The 15,543-nt window shown below is 36.5% G+C and overlaps 1 protein-coding gene across 3 annotated transcripts in view; it reads left to right on the top strand.

Moving 5' to 3' along the window:
* The window catches only part of ORC4 (origin recognition complex subunit 4), an 82,629-nt gene extending 67,086 nt beyond the window's left edge, over nt 1–15,543 (top strand). For all 3 annotated transcript variants that reach the window (XM_065931492.1, XM_065931494.1, XM_065931493.1), the window contains 5 exons: nt 6,494–6,580; nt 11,564–11,672; nt 12,374–12,469; nt 12,556–12,623; nt 15,086–15,543. In XM_065931492.1, coding sequence (XP_065787564.1) covers nt 6,494–6,580; nt 11,564–11,672; nt 12,374–12,469; nt 12,556–12,623; nt 15,086–15,274 — 549 coding nt within the window. In that variant the 3' untranslated portion in view covers nt 15,275–15,543. The remainder of the gene's footprint in view (nt 1–6,493; nt 6,581–11,563; nt 11,673–12,373; nt 12,470–12,555; nt 12,624–15,085) is intronic.

Raw genomic sequence — 15,543 nt, 5'->3', positions numbered from 1 at the left:
TTCTGTCTCTGAGCGCTGATATTTTCTTGCCCCGTCCTAATCATCATTTGCCACCTCCCTTTGGCATATGCCCAGAAACAAAAAAGCAACAATGAAAAAAGCCCAGAAAACTAAGTATACTATATTTTCTAGAATTAAAACTGCATGTCTCTACTTCCCACTGGAAGAATATCGAGATTCAGGAATAAGTTCCAGTCTAATGGAATGAATTCTCAAAGCCAGGCTTCAACAGTACGTGAACAGTGAACTTCCAGATGTTCAAGCTGGATTTAGAAAATGCAGAGGAACCAGAGATCAAATTGCCAACATGCGCTAGATCATCAAAAAAGCAGGAGAGTTCCATCAAAACATATACTTCTGCTTTATTGACTATGCCAAGGCTTTTGACTGTGTGGATCACAATAAACTGTGGAAAATTCTGAAAGAGATGGAAATACCAGACCCCCTAACCTGCTTCCTGAGAAATCTGTATGCAGGTCAGAAAACGGCAGTTAGAACCAGACATGGAACAACGGACTGGTTCCAAATCAGGAAAGGAGTACGTCAAGGCTGTATATTGTCACCTTATTTATTTAACTTATATGCAGAGTACATCATGAGAAACGCTGGGCTGGATGAAGCACAAGCTGGAATCAAGATTGCCGGGAGAAATATCAATAACCTCAGATATGCAGATGGCACCACCCTTATGGTAGAAAGTGAAGAAGAACTAAAAAGTCTCTTGATGAAAGTGAAAGGGGAGAGTGAAAAAGTTAGTTTAAAACTCAACATTCAGAAAACTAAGATCATGGCATCTGGTCCCATCACTTCATGGCAAATAGATGGAGACACAATAGAAGCAGTGAGAGACTTTATTTTCTTGGATTCCAAAGTCATACAGATGGTGACTGCAGCCATGAAATTAAAAGACGCTTGCTCCTTGGAAGAAAAGTTATGACCAACCTAGATGACATATTAAAAAGCAGAGACTTTACTTCACCAACAGAGGTCCATCTAGTCAAAGCTATGGGTTTTCCAGTAGTCATGTGTGGATGTAAGAGTTGGACAATAAAGAAAGCTGAATGCCACAGAACTGATGCTTTTGAACTGTGGTGTTGGAGAAGACTCTTGAGAGTTCCTTGGACTGCAGGGAGATCCAACCAGTCCATCCTAAAGAAAATCAGTCCTGAATATTCATTGGAAGGACTGATGCTGAAGCTGAAACTCTTTAATACCTTGGCCACCTGATGCAAAGAACTGACTCATTGGAAAAAACCCTGATGCTGAGAAAGATTAAAGTCAGGAGGAGAAGGAGATGACAGAGGATGGGATGGTTGAATGGCATCATCGACTCAATGAACATGAGTTTGTGTAACTCCGGTAGTTGTTGATGGTCAAGGAAGCCTGGCGTGCTGCAGTCCATGGGGTCACAAAGAGTCAGACATGACTGAGCAACTGAACTGAATGGGATGAAGTTTATGCTCTCAGTAAATATGCTATCCTAGTTGCTATAGTCCCCAATCCCTTGCTGCTGTTTTTAGTCTTTATCTTATTCAGGGAAGCTGTCTAGTCCCTTTTTGCGAAGAGCATCTCGACTATGAACTTCAGTTGAATAGCTTCAGTTGAAAAATGAGCTTCAGTTGAAGAAAAAAATTAAAATGTCAGCACCATGGCCAGAGGCATTGCCTGTAAATGGGGTTGTGCATTGAAGGAGCTATCCTTTCTCTCAGTGCTGACTCTCCAGCAAGTTTTTTCTAATTCCAGGTTTAAACAAAAAGCAGAGGTATAGCTAACAAGTCACCTATGAAATCACATACAAGAAATATCTTCATGATAGGCTTGAACCTAGACATCCTACCAACTTGAATGTTTGTTTTAGCCCTATGCAAATACATAAGTAAGCAGGATAAACACCAACACCATCTCAGCAAGGCAGTGTAAAAAAAACCTGTGTATATAAGTATCTTAAGAGGACCATAGCTAATACTCTTCAAAGGAAGTTCCCACAAAAGTGCTGTAGCTAAGTTCAAGAAAGATCCCCTGCTGTCTTAACCTTTCAGTTAACAGAAGGTGAGAATGTTTAACAGGAACAGACTAGGAGCCTTGGTTCCTATACTGCTGCCCGTGAGTTGTCCCTGGAGCAGCATGAATCCTGCTGTTCCTCTGTAGCATTGCTGTTCCCCTGTAACATTCTCCTGAGAAACTGCCTGTGACGCAAACTGCAGTGAGCATGTTAAGAAGTTATTTCTGAAACTGCCACTATTGTGCTTATTGGCGAAAAGGGACTCTACAGCTTCCATGAATAAGGTAAAGACTAAAAACAGTAGCAAGGGTTGAGGACTATAATAGCTAGGATAGTGTATTTACTGAGAGCATAAAACTTCATCCCATTAGACAGGAATTTATTCCTGAATCTGGATCTTCTTCCAGTGGAAAGTAGAAACATACAGTTTTAACTTCAGACAATACAGTATGCTTAGTTTTCTGCGCTTTTTTTCTTATTGTTCTTAAAGAATTCTTATTCCTTGCAGATGATTTTTGAAAAATTATGTCTACCTTAGCCAAGCCTTTTTTGTCTCTGCCAACTCTGAATTTACTGTCCTTCCATCTAATCTTTTCTTCAGTGCCAAATGAACCTCACGGTTCATTGATCCTTATTCACTGCAGTCACTGTTTTTAGTCTTTTCTTTCTCTCTTAAAGGACTTGCTGTTGCGGTATAAATAGGGTCAGATACCCTGTGGAAGTACACCAGATGAGCGTAAAATAATAAAGTAATACAAATTAAAAAAAACTTTTGGAAATTAACTGTACTCCTAAAGTTGGTGACTTTTACCAAGTAACTTACAAAGTTGATATATTAATTATATATTTAGGTACTGCTTTTTCAAATGACGCTATTGACCTCTAAATTTCTGAAGCCATCAACCTCACAATATATCTTAATTTAGTTACACAAAGTATATAGTTTTATTACCACTTCCTCTTGAAGTGTGTCCCTCTTGTTTTCTTCCCCTGGTTTTATTGCTCTCTCTTGGATTCTGTTCACATGTTCAATATCTTTCTTAATCCCTTACTTTGCTCCTTTTTTTCCCATTTACTTCTTAAATTTCAGTAATGCAAGTTTCACTTCTGACTGTATCTCCCTCTTCACTCCTCCTAGGACATTCTATTCCCTATAGTTTCATCTTTACATTTTTTTGAATCCCCTCTACAGTCCTTCATCTCTGTTTCTCACCAGGAGATTCTCCATAAGATGTGTCTTCTATAAATGTTTTTCTTTCTTGTCTTCACACCACTGTGTTAATTCAGACTCATTTTGTTTCCTATATGGAGAATTGCAGGTATCTCCAATTAAGCTTTGCTGCCTTCGTCTTTCCATACAATCACTCTGCCAGTAACAGAACCTCAGGATGTTGTGACTATGCATCTTCTGTCCACATGCCACAGTCTCCCTGCAGTGCTCATGTTGTTCCCTGTAATTATAATGCTCTATCTTCTTTGTAGCCTGTTACCTCATGCATTTTAAGCATTCTTTATAATACTTTACCTTGTTTTTGAATTCTTCTCTGGTGGCTCAGTTCAGTTCAGTTCAGTCACTCAGTTATGTCCGACTTTTTGCCACCCCATGAACCGCAGCATGCCAAGCCTCCCTGTCCATCACCAACTGCTGGAGTCTACTCAAACCCATGTCCATTGAGTCAGTGATGCCATCCAACCATCTCATCCTCTGTCGTCCCCTTTTCCTCCTGTCCTCAATCTCTGCCAGCATCAGGGTCTTTTCCAAAGAGTCAGCTCTTCACATCAGGTGGCCAAAGTATTGGAGTTTCAGCATCAGTCCTTCTAGTGAACACTCAGGACTGATCTCCCTTAGGATGGACTAGTTGGATCTCATTGCAGTCCAAGGGATCAAGAGTCTTCTCCAACACCACAGTTCAAAAGCATCAATTCTTCAGTGCTCAGCTTTCTTTATAGTCCAACTCTCGCATCCATACATGACTACTGGAAAAACCATACCCTTGACTAGACGGAACTTTGCTGACAAAGTAATGTCTCTGCTTTTTAATATGCTGTCTAGGTTGGTCATAACTTTCCTCCCAAGGAGTAAACGTTTTTTAATTTCATGGCTGCAATCCCCAACTGCAGTGATTTGGGGGCCAAAAATAAAGTCAGTCACTGTTTCCACTGTTTCCCCATCTATTTGCCATGAAGTGATGCAACCGGATGCCATGATCTTAGTTTTCTGAATGCTGAGTTTTAAGCCAACTTTTTCACTCTCATCTTTCACTTTCATCAGGAGGCTCTTTAATTCTTCTTCACTTTCTGCCATAAGGCTGGTGTCATCTGCATATCTGAGGTTATTGATATTTCTCCCGGCAGTTTTGATTCGAGCTTGTGCTTCTTCCAGCCCAGCGTTTCTCATGATGTACTCTGCATATAAGTTAAATAAGCAGGGTGGCAATATACAGCCTTGGTGTACTCCTTTTCCTGTTTGGAACTAGTCTGTTGTTCCATGTCCAGTTTTAACTGTTGCTTCCTGACCTGCATACAGGTTTCTTAAGAGGCAGGTCAGGTGGTCTAGTTATTCCCATCTCTTTCAGAATGTTCCACAGTTTATTGTGATTCATGCAGTCAAAGGCTTATTACAGTCATCTGGAATAACGGCAAATTTTTCCTTGGAGTACAGAATAAAGCAGGGCAAAGGCTAATAGAGTTTTGCCAAGAGAATGCACTGTTAATATCAAGCACCGTCTTCGAAAAACACAAAAGAATACACATGGACATCACTAGATAGCCAACACCGAAATCAGATTGATTATATTCTTTGCAGCCAAAGATGGAGAAGCTCTATACAGTCAGCAAAAACAAGACCGGGAGCTGACTGTGGCTCACATCTTGAACTCCTAATTGCCAAATTCAGGCTTAAATTGAAGAAAGTGGGGAAAACCACTAGACCATTCAGGTATGACATAAGTCAAATCCCTTATGATTATACAGTGGATGTGAGAAATAGATTGAAGGGACTAGATCTGATAGACAAGAGTGCCTGATGAACTATGGACGGAGATTTATGACATTGTACAGAGACAGGGATCAAGACCATCCCCAAGAAAAAGAAATGCAAAAAGGCAAAATGACTGTCTGAGGAAGCCTTACAAATAGCTGTGAAAAGAAGAGAAGCGAAAAGCAAAGGAGAAAAGGAAAGGTATAGGCATCTGAATGCAGGGTTCCAAAGACTAGCAAGGAGAGAAAAGAAAGCCTTCCTCAGTGATCAGTGCAAAGAAACAGAGGAAAACAATAGAATGGGAAAGATTAGAGATCTCTTCAAGAATATTAGAGATACCAAGGGAACATTTCATGGAACGATGGACTTAATAAAAGCACAGAAATGGTATGGACATAAAAGAAGCAGAAGATATTAAGAAGAGGTGGCAAGAATACACAGAAGAACTGTACAAAAAAAGATCTTCATGACCCAGATAATCACGATGGTGTGATCATTCACTTAGAGCCAGACATCCTGGAATATGAAGTCAAGTGGGCCTTAGGAAGCATCACTACGAACAAAGCTAGTGGAGATGATGGAATTCTAGTTGAGATATTTCAAATCCTAAAGGATGATGCTGTGAAAGTGCTGCACTCAATATGTGAGCAAATTTGGAAAACTCAGCAGTGGCCACAGGACTGGAAAAGGTCAGTTTTCATTGCAATCCCAGAGAAAGGCAATGCCAAAGAATGCTTAACCTATCGCACAATTGCATTCATCTCACATGCTAGTAAAGTAATGCTCAAAATTCTCCAAGCCAGGCTTCAGCAGTACATGAACCGTGAACTTCCAGATGTTCAAGCTGAATTCGGTAAACGCAGAGGAACCAGAGATCAAATTGCCAACATGCACTGCATCATCGAAAAAGCAAGGAAGCTCCTGAAAAACATCTATTTCTGCTTTATTGACTGTGCCAAAGCCTTTGACTGCATGGATTCAATAAACTGTGGAAATTCTGCTGGGTCAGTGGTGAAGAATATGCCTGCCAGTGCAAGAGACACTGGTTCGATCCCTGAATCGGGAAGATCTCCCGCAGAAGGAAATGGCAACCCATACCAGTAGTTTTGCCTGGTAAATCCCGTGGACAGAGGAACCTGGCAAGCTGCAGTCCATGGGGTTGGAAAAGAGTCGGACACAACTGAGTGACTAGACAAATAACCCTTATTCTCTGTTGCATTTACTTAATACATTTTGATCATCCCACTACTGTGATTGAATAAATTTTATGGTAGCAACAGTTATGTTTATCTTTGTGTCTTCGGAATTAACATAAAGGGAAGAGGATAAGGAGAAAATCAATAGAGTAGATATTTGTTTTAAATTTTTTGTTTTCCCCCAAAAGACCAGCACCTATTTAGTAATAAATACTAGATAGAGTTAATGAGGTACACCAACCAGTGAGGCACAATATTATATTTAGGTTTTAAACTGCATTTGTCCTTAATTCTATTTTGATGTTTTTCCTCTAGGATCTCTCAGAAGAGAGAAGTGTGAGAGAAGTGCTGCAGAAGCATTTTAATGTCAGCAAAAACCTGCGTTCATTACACATGCTACTGGTTTGTATTAATTTTATTTATCACTCATTTTCTTTCACCAGGTAATTATGTTCTGATGGGAACTGGTTAAATCTCTAGATAAATTTTGGGAGAATTAACATATCTACTACTTTAGGTCTTCCAATCCCTGAATATGGTACATCTCTTCTTTTATTTAGTTCTTTGATTTCTTTCATCATCATTTTACAATTCTCACCTCACAGATCTGTGAATGTTTTCAGTGTATACTTAGTGTTTAATTTCCTTTGGAACAATTGTAAACAATACTTTGTTTTTAATTTTTGTTTTAGTGTGCTTATTGTTAGTATATAGAAATGTGACTTTTTTGTGTGTTGATGTTATTTTCTTCAGTGTTGCTGAACTCATTTATTTAAGATTTTTTTTAATATAATAGACTCATTGAGATTTTCTATATAGATAATCTTGTCATTTGCAAACAGTTTTTCTTTTTACCTTCTAATTTGTATATCTTTTATTTCTTTTTCTTGTCTTTTTTGCAGTGGCTGTAACTTTTGCATTTTGTTGAATTAGAATGGTGAGGGTGTATAATTTCCAAGCTTAAGGCAAAAGCTTTCAGTCTTTTACTATCAAATATGATATAAGCTGAAGCTTTTTAATACATGTTTATTGTTAAGTTATGGTAATTCCCATCTATCCCTAAATTGCTGAGAGTTTGTTGTGATTGTGTTTGATTTTGCCAAATGTTTATTTTTTGTATCAATGAACATGATATATGGCTTTTCTTGTTTAGCTTGTTAATGTTGAACTACCTTGCTTTTTTATTTTTGCCACTTCAAAATCTTTTTTATTGTAATGAGTAAATGGAGATCGAGTACACACACTTAAGTGCATGAAATGTTCTAATCACTTAACATGACCTAATTTTTTTTCATAGATATTTATTGTGTTATTTCTCACCTTCTAATATCTTGGATCCAAATGTTGAACTAGCTTTGTATGCCTGGACAAATCCTACCTGGTCATGGTCTTTCATCAAGTAATTATATCTTAAGTTTAAACAGTATCAAGAAAGGGATACTTAATTGTTCTGCAAAGTAAACTTCCTTCACTGAAATATTTGATAGTAGACTAATATTTCTAGAAAGTTATTTACTCATTGTTATGAAAGGTATAGCACATACCTTTCAAAGAAAATAATTTTGATTTCATGAGTTTCTTTTTGGTCACTTTCATTTTATAATAATAATGGGTATCACTTATTAAATAGCACATAAGTCAGGTAACCTAGTTACTTTGTTTGTTAGTCACTCAGTCATGTCTGACTGTTTGCGCGACCCGATGGACTGTAGTCTGCCAGGCTCCTCTGTCCATGAAATTCTCCAGTCAAGAATACTGGAGTGGGTTGCCATTTCCAGCTCTAGTTATCACCATCATTATATCTTATTAATTAAATCTCATTATATAATTATCTAATTATATAATCGAATTAAATCTCATTATATTAATTCTGTTTTTTGTTGTTGCTGTTTTGGGGTTTTTTTTACTGTTTGCGTGTTATCCCGCCTTTGAGGAAACCTATGTTCTTTGAGGTTAAATAACTTAGCCCGTGTCACACAGCTAGTAGATAACAAACCCGGGATTCAAATCCAAGTCTCTCTGGCTTCAGGTTTATCCTGCTTTACTCTTCCATAGTTCTGCCAGGTGTTTGTTTTTTCTTTTTACAGATTCTTCTTCTCTATTTCTGGTTTTGCTTAGGAAACTTAAGAGAATTTTCCTCCCTATGTACTTACCCTCTGATTAGCACATCCTCCTCCCATTTATCAAAACCATACTGCCATTTTCAGCAATAGCTGTCTATATCACAGAGGTATTACAGAGACTAAGAATTTTTAGAGCAGAGACTTTAGTAATTTAGGTACCAGTGTTTACGAACTTCTGGAGTTTGGAGGATGCACACACACACATATACATAAACACATGTCTCTCATTGGAGGCGGGGTCGGCTGCCCATTCCAGTGTTCTTGGATTCCCTGGTGGCTCAGTCAGTAAAGAATCCACTTGCAATGCCGGAGACCTGGGTTCAATCCCTGGGTTGGGAAGATCCCCCTAGAGGAGGGAGTGGCAACCTTGCCTAGAGAATTCCCATGGATACAGGAGCCTGAGGGGCTACAGTCCATGAGGTCACAAAATTGTACACGACTGAATGACGAAGCACAGCACAGCATACCTTTCATTCTGGAAAAATGTGTGGCTCAAAATTATCAACATGAAAAGCCTTGTTTTGCTAGTTTCCTATTATATTTTTAATTCAAAAGAAAAGTTTTGGAATTGGTAGAAATTATAAAGAAAAGAAAGACCGAGATTAAATATAGTTTGGTAATTTTTCAATAAAAAATCAGGAGTTATACACATGGGAAAAAATACCCTCAAATGCATAGCCTAAAGTTAAGTTCAGGTTGATAAACCTAAATATATGTATAAAAACAAAGCTTTTTTTTTTAATTAGAAGAAAAATATATGTTTGTATACTTGAAATAGGGAAAGATTTCTTAGAGAAGTTACACAAATTACAAGCTATAGGAGAAAAGACCATTAATGTTAATTACATTGAATTTTTTGTTAAATGTCTGGATACTGGAAGATACCATAGAAGTGATTTGGTGAGGGAAAATGCAATGCATATAATCATCAACACTGTCCATAATATATAAAGAGCTTCTAACAGTATTCAGTAAAGGAACAAACTGAATGTGAGTGAATATGAATGAATGAACTAAGAATAATCTATCAGTGTAGAATGCCACATGATTTATAATTCACAAAGATATTTAACCTCTCCAGTATTTAGGGAAATGGTGTACAATTTAAATTTTACAATTAACCCTTTTTTTCTGCCAATTTGGTGGGTGTGAAAAGTTTTATGTCTGACAGTATGGTGTCTGTGTTGCATAAGTTCAAGATATTTATATAAAACTTGAAAATTACTCTGTATTGTCTAGGAATACAAAGATATGTAGTAGAAGGATGAAGACATGCATGATTTTTTTTTTACCTGGAGAAGAGTAGAGAGTTCAACCAGGGCAAGAGACAGGGCCCTGGTGAAAAAAGGGACAGAGTTCAAGGCAACAGAAATAAAAACAAAAATAAACAAATGGAACCTATTCAAACTTACAAGCTCTTGTACAGCAAAGAAAATCCATAAATAAAATAAAAAGACAGCCTGCTGAGCAGGACAAAATTTTGCAAATGGTGCAACAGACAAGAGTTTAATTTCCAAAATACACAAACAGCTCATATAACTTAATAACAACAAAAAAGCCAACCCAATTGAAAAACAGGCAGAAGAGCTAAATAAATACTTCTCCAAAGAAGATATAGGGATGGAAACAGGCACATGAAGAGATGCTCAAACTCACTAATTATTAGAGAAATGCAGATCAAAAGTACAGTGAGGTACCACTTTACACCAGTGAGAATGGCCATCATCAAAGACTCTATATATAACAGATGCTGGTCAAGGTGCAAAGAAAATGAACACTCCTACACTGTTTTTGGAAATGTAAATTGCTCCACCTACTATGGAAAATAGTGCAGAAGTTCTTTAGGAAACTAAAAATAGAGTTGCCATATGATCCATTAATCTCACTCCTGGGCATATGTTTGGACAAAACTATAGTTCAAAAAATATACACAAACACACTTTCATAACAGCGTTATTCACATGCAAACAACCTAAATGACCATCAGCAGATAAATGATTAAAGAAGAATTGTGTACATACTACAGAATACTATTTAGCCATAATAAAAAGAATGAAATAATGCCATTTGCCGCAACATTAATGGACCTGGAGATTATCATACTAAGTTAGAAAGAAAGACAAATATCATGTGCTATCACTTCCATGTGGAATCTAAAATATGACACAAATGAACCTATCTATGAGACAGAAACAGACTCACAAACATAAAGAATAGATTTGTGGCTGCCAAGGGCAAGAGTGGGGTAGGTTGGGAGTTCGGAATTTGCAGATGTAAACTATTATATGTAGAATGGATAGACAGCAATATTGTACTATAAGCAGGGGAACTATAGTCAGTATCCTGTGATAAACCATAATCGAAAAGAATATGAAAAATAACATATATGTATGTATAACTGAATTAGTTTGCTGTATAGTAGATATTAACCCAACATTGTATATCAACTATACCTAGATAAAATAATTTTTTAAAAAAGGGAGGGAGTTTCTAATGTAAATGTTCCAACTATTACGTTACGTATATAATACTTAGACTAAGGAATTATTCATTGTTTATGTGGAATTCAAATTTAATCAGATATCATGCATTTTTATCTGCTGATTTTATCTATATGAACTAAATGCAGAGTCAGTTATATTTCAGTGAAAAATAAACTTTTTAAAAAAAATTTAGATGTTATCAAAATTACAAATAAATAAACCTTCAAATGCAGAAGTTTTGTTGTTGAGCAGATAACTTGCTACATGAAAGCAACTTTCTCCCTACTTTCCAGGAGAGTTGTTTTTGGGTATAATTTTATTTTTGTTTTTTTCTTTTTAATACAATTGAACATCAAAGTAGCTGAGTTCTGTCTGTCACATAAGACTAATCTGGATTGGTTGATTGGGTGGTGAGAAAGTTTATAGAAATCATAATTGTGCCTTTTTGTTCTGGAGCTTTGAATAGTATTCTTACTTTTTTTGGTCTCCTCACTCCTTTAAAAATTTTTTTTTTTCTTTTGAGGAGTTGTAATCAAAACAAGATATGCAAGAAGGAAGAGGTCGAGAGAGCAGCAAGAAGTTTTTAATGTTTTATTTGCATTTATACAGTTATGTGGCTTATGAATTGAAATATTGTATTTAAATAAAGCTAAATTTGAGAGTAACTTTCCCAAGTATTAATATTTATTTTTTCATAACTCTAAATTGTCTTGTTCAATAAAATTCCCCAAAATGCACATGTAAATATGCAATTCTTTTTCTGATCTGCATTTCCCTAGATGCTTGCTTTAAATCGTGTAACACCGTCACACCCATTTATAACTGCAGCAGATCTGATGGAGGCAAACCAGTTGTGCAGCATGGACTCAAAAGGAAATATTGTGCATGGTGAGAAACCTGCGTGATTAGTGGTTTTTAAAATAAGTGTGAGCTTATATAATAGTATACATTTTGAAATTACAATTAACATTGGTATAGTGTTTTTATATGCAGAATATTTTTATATCTATACATCCTTTAACTCACTTCTCCCATTTAAAGTGAAAGAAACTTGATGCACCACCCGCCTTGCTGCATTGGAAATACAGTTCTCAATGTACCAAGTGTTACTGAAGAGCATTGGCTTTTAGCCATTTGGTGTTGACTATCCCTTTTGAGAATCTAGTGAACTTTCTCCTCTCCAGGAAAAAGAAATTAGATGTAATTTCCAGGGGGTAGAGATTATGAATAATCGAGGGCCTATGTGATTGAAAGTTATATAATAATTGCAGCTCTTGTCATGTTTGCTGTAGGCCATATGGTAAATGCTTGATAGTATTGTCTCTAATCCTTATAACAATCTCTGGAAGTTTGGAAATATCTTTATTTTACAAAAATGAAAACTAAGCTCAGGGAGGTTGAATAACTTGTTTAAGATTATTCAGATTATAGTGACTGATACACATTTGAACCGAGGGGTGCTGTGTTGGCCTCTCCCCACCCCTCAAAGCCAAACCCTTCAAACCTTTCACGTTATCCTCCTATTTGGAGGATTTATTTCAATCAGTACATAAAACTATACCTCATAGTTTGTTCCCCTTTTACTATAGGTCTGTCAGTCTTGGAAATCTGTCTTATCATAGCAATGAAACATTTAAATGACATCTATGAAGAGGAGCCCTTTAATTTTCAAATGGTTTATAATGGTGAGATGACTCATTTGGTAGTTTCTTTCTGACTATACTCCACTGCTTATTTGAAGATACTAACAATGTCATTGCTTTCTGTCCAGAATTTCAGAAGTTTGTTCAAAGAAAGGCCCATTCTGTTTATAATTTTGAGAAACCTGTTGTCATGAAGGTAAGATTTTAATTTTTCTGTGGATAGGCTTATTGTTGTCTACTTTGATTGTATATATCATAGCTGCACTTTTATTAATTTTGAAACATTAGGTATTATCATAGGAATTTTATTCAAAACAAACCCCCCCCCAAAAAAAGTCTAAAAATGAAATGTTTGAATAATTCTGAAGAATGCTGTTCTGTTTTACAGTTTGTGGGGATATACTGCCCTCTACTGTCTATTCCTAGCAATTGCATCCTGAAAAGGACCTACTCATTGAATTCTACCTAAGACATAGACGAGCTTCCGTGATAGCTCAGTTGGTAAAGAATCCACCTGCAATGCAGGAGATCCTGGTTTGATACCTGGGTTGGGAAGATCCGCTAGAGAAGGGATAAGCTACCCACTCCAGTGTTCTTGGGTTTCCCTTGCTGGTAAAGAAACCGCCTGCAGTGCAGGAGACCTGGGTTCAGAAGATTCCCCTGGAGAAGGAAACAGCTACCCACTCCAGTATTCTGACCTGGAGAATTCCATGGACTGGATAGTCCATGGGGTTGCAAAGAGTCGGACACAACTGAGCGACTTTCACAAGACACAGATAGAGCCCTATCATTTTATACCCTTAAGGTTGGCTTTATAAAATCTCAGCAGTAAAAGGAATGAGTCATTAAGAAAATAAAAAACAGTCTCATTGGTTAGTGAGGGTAGATAGAGAGTTTTGTTAGGGCTTGGGTAAGGCATGAATTTCAAAACTTGAGGAAATTTATTCTAGTATACCATTGTCCACCAGGAACTTACATAATTAATTTTAGATATTCTAGTAGCAACAAAACAAAAAAAGGTGAAAGGTGAGATTAACTTGCACAGTAAGTTTTATTTCATGTACCAAAATATTTAGATCTGTAGTCAATATAGAAAGGTATTAATGAAGTTTTTTATTTTCTTTTGTGTTAAGTCTTTGAAATTCTGTTTACACTTAAAGCACATTTTGATTCACTGATTAGTCATTGGAAATAATTGCTCTTTAGACTCTTTGAATTATTTGTTTATACCCTTATTTAGCTGAAGAAGTAAATTTACATTCTGAAATTGTTTGAAACATACTTAAAATTTTGTTAGTTTTTAAATTAAACTCTATAAAAATAGAGTTCCACATTTCAGATCCTCAAGAGCCCATTGAGGTTACATACTGAATGGCACAACTCTAGAGGACTTTATGGGAAGAAACACCTTTTATGAATTTTTTAAAGCAGTGCACCCATAAGTTTTTTAGTATCCTTATATGAGATTAGAAGTCAGAAATTTATTTTTTAGGGCAACCAAAAAAAAACAAAAAATGAGATCAGGGCATTGCCATTTTCTTCAAAACAAAAGGAAAAATACTTAACAGACTGGAGGTTGGTTTTTTCCTCCCGTCCTAATGATAGTCATAGTTTATGGGAATGTATTAGTGAAAAAGGTTAGCTGAGTACTTATATTATTACTAGTAGCTTGAGGCTGGTCATTTCTGCATTTTGATTAAGAAAGTATTTGCTACCTAGAAATATTTGAAGTCTCAATTTTATTCAGCCAATACCTAGAGCCTCTAGTATTTTCTCATTTTCAGAAATTGTCCGAACTATTTTTCTTTTCATCAGAAGTTTTTTTCTAGTTTATAAAGAATGTATTCCAGTAGTATTTTTCACAGTGAGGCTTAAGAATAGTAAGGTCAGTATTCTGTTTCAGTGTATCAGTATTTAATAGTTGATTGGTCCTAATTTAATGGTTTTTTTTTCTTCATATCCTAATAAAGTACCTAAAACAACGATCATGGTTAGAAAAGACATGGTACATGAAGGGCTAAGAGGAAGTGGACAATAAAGAGCCCTATTAAGGTGGGGAAGATGGAAGAAAGGGACTTTCTGACAGGTTGTAGTGGTCTCTGTCAGACTTAGGGAAGGAGGGGCCTGTCCTCCATACCTCCACCACTGCTGAATCATTTACATATAGGATCAGCTAAACAGATGTGCTGCTAGAGGTCTTCCCCGCCGCCCTCTGTTTTTACAGCTATATTAAACTTTTACACAGCAAAGTCTAACAAAACAAACAAAATGTAAAGGCAGACTTGAGTAACCTGGGCCATCTTAACGTAGTCAAAAAGTAGTGGTCTTATCAGACTTTAGGTTCTTAGAGAACCAGGAACTCTGTTAACTTAAACAACAGGAAGAGATGACAGAATGAGGTGAGGAACAAAAGAAGATTGTGCAGTTGTTTGTCCTGTTGACAGTGATGTAGGGACAGGCAGCTCTATACTGACACTGCCTCATGTGATGTGTGAAGTTTTTATGAGGTTGATGAGAATTGTTTTTTAACTTTACTGACATCTATTACATTTTGTTTCCTAGTACTCTGGTCTAAAACTGACTAAAATCCTAACTGTTCTCTGGCTTAATGTTGTTTACTTCCCTTATTCAGCCTAAACTATTTGTTTCATCTTTCAGGCGTTTGAACACTTACAACAATTAGAATTAATAAGGCCCATGGAAAGAACATCAGTAAACGCACAGAGGGAGTATCAGCTGATGAAACTACTTTTGGATAATACACAAATTATGAATGCTTTGCAGAAATACCCCAACTGTCCTACAGATGTTAGGCAGTGGGCGACATCCTCCCTAAGCTGGTTATGATTATAACCATGGTTTCAGTTACGGAGTTTCAGGCAGACTTCTCTAAAGAACTAAAAGCTGTTGTCCTTTAACAAGATATGTTGTTACCTTTTCTTATATTTATAAAGATGTATTTTTGTATTTATGGGAGACTGTTAAACATGTATCATGGCTGTGCCTTGCCTTTGAATCATATGAGCAGTTACATGATTGTAAGTTTTTAATTTCAGTGATACATTGTTAAGTAACTGTTCAAAAAAATAAATATGACTATCTTAGGGATTGAAACA

Source organism: Muntiacus reevesi, chromosome 3 (genome assembly GCF_963930625.1).
Source record: "Muntiacus reevesi chromosome 3, mMunRee1.1, whole genome shotgun sequence".
NCBI lineage: Eukaryota > Metazoa > Chordata > Mammalia > Artiodactyla > Cervidae > Muntiacus > Muntiacus reevesi.
Note: the sequence above shows the minus strand (reverse complement) of the source record. Positions and strands in the feature narration are given on the sequence as shown.